At 28.5% G+C, this 10,530-nt stretch overlaps 2 protein-coding genes across 2 annotated transcripts; one reads left to right on the top strand and one right to left on the bottom strand.

Moving 5' to 3' along the window:
• Positions 1-907: 907 nt before the first annotated feature.
• LOC113784933 (uncharacterized) lies at positions 908-2,605 on the bottom strand. Its single transcript, XM_027331224.2, has 4 exons — positions 2,599-2,605; positions 2,325-2,459; positions 1,749-1,849; positions 908-1,392 (listed from the first exon to the last, which is right to left on the bottom strand). The coding sequence occupies exons 1-4, from the start codon at positions 2,603-2,605 to the stop codon at positions 1,177-1,179; spliced, it is 459 nt and encodes a 152-aa protein (XP_027187025.1). The 3' UTR covers positions 908-1,176.
• Positions 2,606-8,682: 6,077 nt separating this feature from the next.
• On the top strand, positions 8,683-9,234 carry LOC113784932 (uncharacterized). Its single transcript, XM_027331222.2, has one exon. The coding sequence runs from the start codon at positions 8,683-8,685 to the stop codon at positions 9,232-9,234; it is 552 nt and encodes a 183-aa protein (XP_027187023.2).
• Positions 9,235-10,530: the final 1,296 nt, after the last annotated feature.

Here is a 10,530-nt window from a genome sequence, read left to right as displayed (position 1 = left end):
CGACACCAAAAATGTTGTGTACAAAGAAATTTTCAATAATTTGTAAACATGTATACGACATTCTTTTTACGGTTATATTTGTTTATTGTAAGTTATTTTTTGTATGGAATTGAATTGATGATAAAATTCATATTATGTCTTTAATGTCAATGTCAATAAAATTATGTCTTTAATGTCAATGTTAATTCAAATTTTTATATTATATAACTTTATTATAACAATATATTTATCAATATAGTAATTTGTATCCGTGCGACGCACGGGTTACTCATTAGTTAAGCATTATAGCAACAACTAATTTAGTAAGAGTTCTATTCTTTCTTTCAGCTTTACCATTCATTTCAGGTGAATATGGTGCAGTTGTTTCATGTACATACTACAAAAAAATTGACCTATCGTGACACACAAAATGTTTCACTAAAAGTTAAAAACTGTAGGTAAAAGTCAATAATACTTTGAGTGACACTCAAATCTAGTGTCAACTTTAAGGGGCGTCCTGCTACACTCTGAGAACTGTCACTACATATTTTGAGGATTGTCACTACATGTTTTCTATTTCTACCTACAATAATGACTGTCACTAAAAACTAAATAAATATAAATATAAAATTAGTCTATTCCTACGGTATTGTCTGTCACTAAAACCTAAAAAATATAAATAAAAAATTGGTCTATTTCTACGGTATTGTCTGTCACTAAAACGTATTTTTTTTAATTAAATTAAATTTATTTTATTTTATCTCCCTACTAAACGTATTTTAATTTATTTTTATTAATTAATGTCATTGAAACTACAATAAAATATAATTTAATATTACTAATTCTATTAAATAGTTACTATTTAATAGAATCATCACATATTTATAATAATTAATTGAGAAATACATGAAGAATATGTACTATTGATAGTTGAGAGATATGGAGGACCCAAACCATTGATACTAAATAGTTACTACTATCTAAGTTTGTTGTGATTGCATTTTATTTCCCATTCAGAATAATATACGCATTCAACAATTTTCATGGCAGTGTTGAAACTGAATTTTGTTTTGACCTGATAATAGTTCTTATTCTATTTATCAACAAATGCTGACTATGCCAAGTCGATGGATCGAGCAAGAGCAGCAGCTTTGTTTTGACACTCTTGGTGCTCATCCGCAAGGTCGCTGTCAGCAACTATACCAGCACCAGCTTAAAGGTACGCAATCCACTCGCGCTGTTTAGGTCTTTGTATGAATACATTGTATCGTACCTTGTTCCGGTTGGAAATACTATTGTTCTCATAGCTAGAGCAATGTCCATGTCGCCTGAGAAAGAAATGTATCCAAATCGTCTGCTATAAGGCCCTTGCATTGCCACCTCCAATTCATCGATTAATTGCATGGCCCTCACCTGCATTTACCGGTTATTGCATAAGAATGAAGCTAAAGATTGAAATTGACAGTTAAGTTTCAGCAGAAGTTTTGGATGCAGATGCATTCTGTTTGGTTAAATGCAAAAGAGCTTTGTGTTAAATTTAAAAGCTTAATTATATATGTCAATAAGAATTCCAGCTGGATCTCCACAAAATAAGTCAAGATTTTGGGGTGGTAGATTCTTGACAAAAGATAAGAGTTACAATGCACCAAAAGATACATGCAGTTCAACAATCTAGACATAACCAAAATAATATCACTGAGCTAATTAAGGTTTCAATTGTTTAGTTAAACAGAAAGCAAAATAGATAAAATTGGATGACAAGATCATACATCTGAAGATCTCACACGGCGGGGAACCATTTTGCCTTCGATCTGGAACAGTCCATCAGTAGTGAACAATGTAACTCTATCCTCAGGAAGCCATTGAATTTCTGCGAGAAGTCACAAACACATATTAAATATCCTGTACATGAAAGCGAAGGCAAAATTGGATGAAATCATTTATTTGCTCCAAAATGCAGACTTTCAAATAAAATCATCCTAACTGATAATAAAGTAATATAGGATATTCTTTGAATTACAACAGATACATTGAATCCACATTCACAAAATCTCTAATCTAAATCTTGTTTCATAAAAAAAACTTGTTGTTTCATCTAATCAAAAATATATATACAAAATAAAATCCTCTAGAGGCTAGTACTCCAACAAAATTCAACATAATTAAAAGTTATGAAACCTGAACTACAATCCACAAGATGTACCTGCAAATTCATCCTTTAAATATGACAAACAGAATAAAAACTGAATTTGAGCTAAACTTTGATAAAAGAACCCTAATCCTAATTGTGTGGTAGAAAATCAAGAATGCAGGTAGAATCTGAAAAAGAAAGAAGAAGAGCGCACCGCTGTCGGAATCGGACCAAGGGAAGAACTCGAAAGAATCGTCACCGGAGTTATTGGAGGAGAAACGGAGAAGACGAGGTTGAGAGATAGAAGGAGAGAGAGGAAAAGAGATGGTGTTATTGAAAGGGTTGGAAGCTGAAATGGAATAAATATTCTTTAAAAAAAAATTAAAAATACTTTTATATTATCCACCACAGAGAACTTTTAACTTTACCTATAAAATAACTGTGAAAATTAATTTTAAAAAAATGATTTATTTTATAAAATAATAAACACGGCATTTCCGTAGGTAGTAAATAATTTACTCGTACTCAAATCTGTCAAAATAAAAAATAAAAATGAAAAGCATACAGATTTTGATTAGGGAGAAATGAGAAGTTAAATGAAAAAGAAACAATGGTGAAGGAAATTTGTTTTCTTCAATCCTTTACCTACAGTTACTGAGAGTAGGTATATATCATAATTAGTGACACCCAACATGTAGCTAAAAGTAATTATAGTGAACACATTAAAATATGAGTGTCACAATAGATCATTTTTTTTGTTGTGATATTAGATGCTAACAGACAGAAAACACCAAAACCCAAGAATTAAACCTACGACCAATAATTTAATTCAAGCTCTATCATCACTAAATCAACTAACATGTACCAATTTAACATATGTCACTTTCCAAATATATTTTGAAAATATCTATTTCATTAGTAATAGAGATTCTTATAAGTACAATAGAGAACTTTAAAGTTTTTAAATTAATGAACAATGGTTAAAAGGTATTATAGAGAGTCATAGGGTGGTTTAGAGGGCTTGGAGTGACCAAAGATCGTGGGTTCAACTCCACTCTAACAAAATTAACAACTACATACTAACATTGATTATCTAAGGCAAGACCTTGAACAATAATTGGAGACATAAAATTGAGTATCCAAGATAATGCCAAACTGTTGCAGCATTTCTAAAATTTGTATGCAGAGTGAAAGGAATCAAGTATTGACAAAGTTCCATCAAGAAACTCAAGGTTGGTTTTACCCAACATTACTCGAATCATTTATATTTATTATTATTATTATTATTATTATTATTATTATTATTATTATTATTATTATTATTATTATTATTATTATTATTATTATTATTATTATGTCGTCACATATATTTATCATAACAAATAACAATTAATCAATCTAATAAAAAAAATTTGTGTTTTCTTTCTCTTATTAGCTATCAATGCATATATTTACCGTGAGTATTATTTCAAAATATTTTAAAATGTGTGGGAAAAAGTGTTAAAATTTTAAAAAAATTTACATAACTCATATACTTTAATAAAAATAGGGTTTATAATTATCAACTATATAATTTATTATGGTTAATATTTTATGTCCAAATTTGATATCGTAAACAAAGTTAAAATCTAAAAAAGTTTGCATGACATTATATAACTTAGTAAAATTTTGATTGATAATAATTTTTTCATCCCTAAAAAAGTTGTTAATTTTTTTATGATTACACTTTTGCACGACATTGTTTTAAAAAAAATTAGGAATAAAAATCCTCAATTAATTACACAATACATACTTTAATATATATATATATATATATCACCTTATAAATAAAAAAATTAAACCCGGGCAAAGCGCGAGTAATATTCTAGTAATAAATTAAGAGCAGAGATGTTCAGTGTTAGAGTACTTTAATAGTTATTCAAATAAGACTTTTGATGTTAATTAGAAGTTTAAATTTTCTTTTTTGATTTTAACACTCTGATTTTTAAGGGAAAATTTAATATATATATATATATATATATATATATATATATATCACCTTATAAATAAAAAAATTAAACCCGCGCAAAGCGTGAGTAATATTCTAATAATAAATTAAGAGCAAAGATGTTCAGTGTTAGAGTACTTTAATAGTTATTCAAATAAGACTTTTGATGTTAGAAGTTTAAATTTTCTTTTTTGATTTTAACACTCCGAATTTTAAGGGAAAAAGTCATTGATATTTCAAAGTTCGGTCGGGAGATAGATAAAGCCTAACCAATTATTGTTCCAGTAAAAATTCAAACTCAAATTCTTCCGAATTATTTGTCTTTAACTGAAAGTCTGAAACTCATTAACTATTTGAACTCAATCACACGCTTTCTCCTTCATCTTAATATCTTCCAACAATTTCTTCTTCTCTTCATCGCTAAGATCCTCTTCGACTTCCTCCGCGGTTCAAAAAAGTGGTAACGTCCCTCTGCCTTCCTCATCCAATTCACAATTATCCTCTCGATCCGAAAAAAAGTGGAAGCGTCCCTCCCTCTGTGGTTCGCGCTTCTGCTTCGTCATCCTCGACCGTCTTGCCGATTCACAATTCGAAATCATCTTCTTCGACGTCTTTCTGCGGTAACTCTTCAATTCGTAAAATCTTACTTAGATTGTTATCAAATACATAAAGCAAACCTCCAAATCTATTTTGTTGTCATCTTATTGTGCATTTTTTTAATAATTTTTTTTATAACATTATTATGCATTTCTCATTCCTTTCAATTTATGTCAATCAATTATATAAGTAATATTTTACGTTATCAATCCTCCTTTCACCTTCATACACAATTACGTTTGTGGTAACTTTTCAAAATCATGAGATCTTACCTAGATTATTTTCAAATTGTATACATAATACAAACCCCAAATCTATTTTGTTGTTATCTTATTATGCATTTTTTTTATAAATTATTTTATAATATTATTAGGAATTTCTCATTACTTTCAATTTATGTCAATCAATTACATCCCTAACTTTTTGAAATAGCAAAATTTTACCTAGATTATTATCAAATTGTATTCCCCGCAAATCTATTTTGTTGTTATCGTATTATGAATTTTTTTTTATAAATTATTTTATAATGTTATTAGGCTTTTCTCATTATTTTTAATTTATGTCAATGAGGAATATTTTAGGTTATCAATCCTCCTTTTAAATTAGTAATTCAATTCTCATTATATTTTTCTATTAATATTTTTATAATGCATTTTTCTATAATATTGTATACTATCAATTACACTTATGAGTATCAATCTTGAATTATTCCACTTAGGGATCAGTAATACATTGAAAATTCAATAGAAAAAAATCACTTAATCACTCATAAATATCGTCATAAATGCTATTTATCTAATTTTGTGTATTATCTCAATATGGTAACGATAATATAAATCAGTCAAGACCAGCTCGGTCCAAAGAAAGTGGCAACGTCCTCTGTGGTCTGTCTCTGCTTTGTCATCGTCGACCGTTTCTCTGAGTCTCGATTCGAAATCATCTTTTTCGAAGTCTCTCTGCGGTAACTCTTCATACACAATTATTCCAATGATTTCATACATTGAAAATTCAATTACTCATTACATTTTTCTATAATTTTTTATAATGCATTTTTTTATTGTGATTAATATTTTACGCTGTCAATTATGATGAGTAATATTTTACGGTATCAATCCTCCTTTCATACACAATTATTCCACTTAGGGTCAGTAATCATTTCATTCGCTGAAAATTTAATTACTCATTAAATTCAATGAAAAAACCACATAATCACTCATAAATATTGTCATAAATGTTCTTTATCAATTTTTTTGTAAATCCGTCACTAAATGATCTCAACATGGTAACGATAATAAATCTTAATAAACCAATCAAGTAAAAAATAATAAATAAATTTATAAAGTAGCGAGGATAAGATAACTCCTCTAAAAAACAAATGAAGAAGAAAAGACAAACAATAAAGAAAATACAATATATTTAAAAAAAAAAAAATAACTATGATTGAAAAACTAAAAGTATATTCCCTCTCTATTTTTCATTATATATTTACTTACATCTCTATGATTGAAAAACCAACAACAAAAATATAACTCCTACAACAAACTTAAATTCTTATTAAGTCACTCTTGATAATTCATTACATATAAATGCATCACAATATTTTATTTACATTTTAATTATTAAAATGTAACCACCACCCCTTAAATAGCCACAAAATATATAAAAATATAATAACCACAACTTAAAAATCAATAATCAATTATAAGTATAGAATCTAATTAAGGTTAAACCAAATTAAATAAATAAATATTGAAACAATAATATTTGAATAAATGTTAACAATATAGTTGATAAAACGATCAATTATTTTTAAATGTTTATTTAGACATTAAAAATAGTCAATATACAACTTTTGTCGTCGTCGTCAATATGTAATGATCAAACTATTCAACAGTTTTAATGTCGAAAAAGGTTCGACACAACCATAATCACCAACACAAAAGATAAGAGACCGTAGAGACAAATTGGTTAATGTTGGCAAATTTAGAGAATAAATAAATAATAATTTAACATATTTAAAAGAAAGGTTAAGAGACGATAAAGTTTGACATGAAAATAAGTAAGGACGTGAGTGTGAAATAACATCTTAGACTTTATATTTAGTCTCTGGATATTGTGTGAAACAACATATTTTACAATTCTTTTGAGTAAGCTAGGCTATATGATTCCATTGCGGTGAAAATTGAGAATGTGAAGTGAGGTTGTGGAATCGCGAAGAGACAGAATTCCACATACAAATTTGGTGAGACCTTGGAAAGTCTCTAAGTGTGTGGAATTTAACGTAAGGGTGGGGAGATTCGTCCATGTTGTGGAGAATATTCAAATTTATAAATAATAATGATAGATTATTAACATAATAATAATAATAATAAGTTACTAAAATATCTCCAAAGTTTTGAGAAAATGATATAACTTCTCTTATCTCTGCCTTTCTCTCTATCTCTCCTCTCATTTATTGCTCTTCTCTCTCTTCTCTCATTTCTCAACTCAAATTCCTCTCCCTCTCCTCTTGAACTCTCTCTGTCAGTATGATTCAATGAGTTAGGTCTATTTTCCGACAATATATATATATATATATATATATATATATATATATATATATATAAAAAGAATACTATTTAACTTTTTAATTAGAATTCATGCATTTACTCTTTTTGAATTGATTTGAATGATAACAATAAATAACTTATTATAATTTAAATTTGAAATTCATTTTTTTCATACAATTCAATTATTCTTTGCGGATAGTCGCTGATATCATATTAGAAATTACTCGATTGAAGAGATGAACGAAAAACGAAGTAAACATTTAAAATTTATATTGATAAAATATAATAAAATTAATATAACGAGTTTATTAATATCTCCAAGTTCGAATAATAAACTAACTAATATTGAACAGACAAACTCTAACATCTTAATTAGTAACACAACTTCTACCTATCAATAAACTATAATAAATTTTTACTATATGATAACTATTTTCATAGATTATATTATTTTAGTTAATTTGTAAATATCTTTTTTCACATATTATATTTTTATTTTATATTGATGTTAAATTAAATCTTTAATAAAATAATTTTTTATGAATGTTAATTATAATATTTTAATTAATATTTGTCGCTCCCATAATATTTTGTGTAAATCCTATCATTCGGCGTCTTTAGTGTTGGACAATATACGAAATAAAACGCATTCGAATAAGTAAATGATCATTTGGTTATTTTTCTTTGTTTTCTCTCTTCTTTATCTCAAAACTTATGCTTCAGAACATGCTTATACGGCACGTTGTGAAAATCTAAGTAAAAGTAAAGAGTTGTTGCATTGCGATAAGATAATAATTATATAATTAGAATGAGCGAAAATTTCGTCCAAATTTTTTCTAAGATGAGATAACGTCGCTAACTTTGCTCTCTAAAGTCTCTAACTATATATTTGCCTGAAAAAGAAAAACTATATTTGTGGACTTCCGTTCCACATCCAACGCATCTTTTCACCCACAACTGAACAACAGCAAAATTGATGTACACACTTTTCTCTTATCCTCTAATACTAGTAATTTCATTCTGCTTCTCACTCAAAAAAATCATATTTCTTCTTACTCAAAAGTTCTGAGACTATGACGATAGTAACAACATATAACCACGATGAAAACGAAGAAGACAGATTGAGTGATTTACCCGATGGCGTTTTACTTCACGTATTATCGTTTTTGAACGCTAAAAAGGCCGTTCAAACTTGCATACTGTCCAAAAGATGGAACAATCTCTGGAAGCATGTTCCCACCCTTGAAATATATTATTCCCACTTTACAACTTTCAGAAGTTTCACCCAATTTATCTATCAGATTTTCTTTCTTCGTGATCCCTCAAGCGCACTACACACTCTCAATATTAAACATGTTGACTTCCATCATTTATTGGACGCTAAACTACTCAATACTGTTATAAATTATGCAGTTTCATACAACGTTGAGCGATTACAAATGCGTTTCAAAAGTGATATTAAATATTTTCCGCCTTGTTTATTTTCATCTCACACATTAAAGTATCTTGAACTTTATGCTAGTCATGACTCACTTACAATATTTCCTAATTCTCTAAATTTGCCAGAATTAACCACTCTGTTTCTACGTCACTTTTATTTTTGTGTTGGTGACGACAGTCGTGCTGAGCCCTTTTCAACATTTAATAAGTTGAAGAATTTAAAGATGTTTCATTGTTCAGTTGTTGATGATGAAAACCTGTTCATATCAAGTGCCACGCTCGCCAACTTAATACAAATTGACTATCCTTGTTATTTTGGGATCAAATTCGAGTTATACACTCCAAGTCTTTGTAACTTTGAGTTTGAGGGTACTCCTCTTCAGAAACTATGTGGGAGCAACAACAATCTCTCTTCTGTCAAACATGCAAATATTAATCTAAAATCGCGTTTAATTCATGAGAATACTCCTTTGGCTTTACTCAACTGGATGATTGAGCTTGCTAATATTGAATCGTTGACAGTTTCTCGAGCTGCTCTTAAGGTACTTTAGGGAACTTTTTATTTGAGAAAATTGTAAGAGTTTCATTTTCACTTTTCATAACAACAACTTTTTTACCTTGGTTATTTTTTTTTAGTTCTAGTTTTTGCCAAAAACATGAGTTGTATTAAATTTATCCTGATTCACCATCATATCTGATGTTGATTAGATTCTCTCTTTAGTTCCTGATTTATTGAACGTCGAATTTCATTCCCTATATAAATTGAAGTCACTAAAAGTTGAAGTAGACTTGTTACACCCATCCATACCTCATGGAGTAATTAAATTTTTGATTCAAAACTCACCATCAGCAAAGGTTGAGTTCATATCAGACATTGATTAAGGTAAATGCGAATTCAATTTTTTAAACATAATATTTCTTGTTTGGTATCTCTAGTTTTAACTTATTATCAATGAATTCAATCATTTAGGTAAAGAAACAAATTTTACTTGAATACTAATCTTGTATACTTTTGCCAGCTTTCACAGGAGCTTCAGAATTATGAAGTTGGCGAAGAAGATGAAAAAGTGGACTACAAAGTTGAGAACAACGAGTGGAAGAAAAGAGCAGTAATCTATTCGTTATTTCCTGTTTTTTCTTCATATTAGGATTCTGATTTGCTTCTCAAGTCCTATATTTTGAATTGCATGTTTGGAATTTCATGAACTTTTATTTTGAATTCTTTTGTTTTTGAGTGATTTATGTGGGAGAAGAGTTTTAGCTTATTTGATTAATAAAATTTAAACCTAAGGATTATTTTATATATTCATAGGGGATGAAAGTACCTCTATAAAATTTACACACTGATGAGTCAACTTGATATATATATATAGATTATGTAGCTACGATTTCCTTCAAATTTGTATTTCCATGATTTGGTTATGTGGTTCAGTTTTTCCATCTTTTGTTTTAAAATCGTTTAGGTAATAATAGTGCTAAGAAAAACATTTTTATAGGGATTGTGTTCAAACCAAATAAAATTATCTAGATAAAGATGATGAGAAAAAATAATTATGGAATTCGAATATCTCCTTTTTACTATGCGATTATTGATTTCCTACTTTTACAATCTAACACTACGCCAAAAATGTCATTTTACAGCGCTTTTTTTAATCCATTTACAGCGTTTTTTCAAAAAAACAAGCGCGGAAGAATCGCGCGCGGTAAAAGATATAACAGCGCTTTTAAAAAAACGCTATAAAACATGTAGATGTAATGCGTGCTTGTTTTGCACATTTTACAGCGCTTATTTGAAAAAGCGTTGTAAAATGCATACCCATAATAAATATATTGGGTGCACATTTTAC

This window comes from Cicer arietinum, chromosome 5 (assembly GCF_000331145.2).
Source record: "Cicer arietinum cultivar CDC Frontier isolate Library 1 chromosome 5, Cicar.CDCFrontier_v2.0, whole genome shotgun sequence".
Classification (NCBI taxonomy): domain Eukaryota; kingdom Viridiplantae; phylum Streptophyta; class Magnoliopsida; order Fabales; family Fabaceae; genus Cicer; species Cicer arietinum.
The sequence above is the reverse complement of the archived record's forward strand: the minus strand, read 5'-3'. Positions and strand labels throughout refer to the sequence as shown.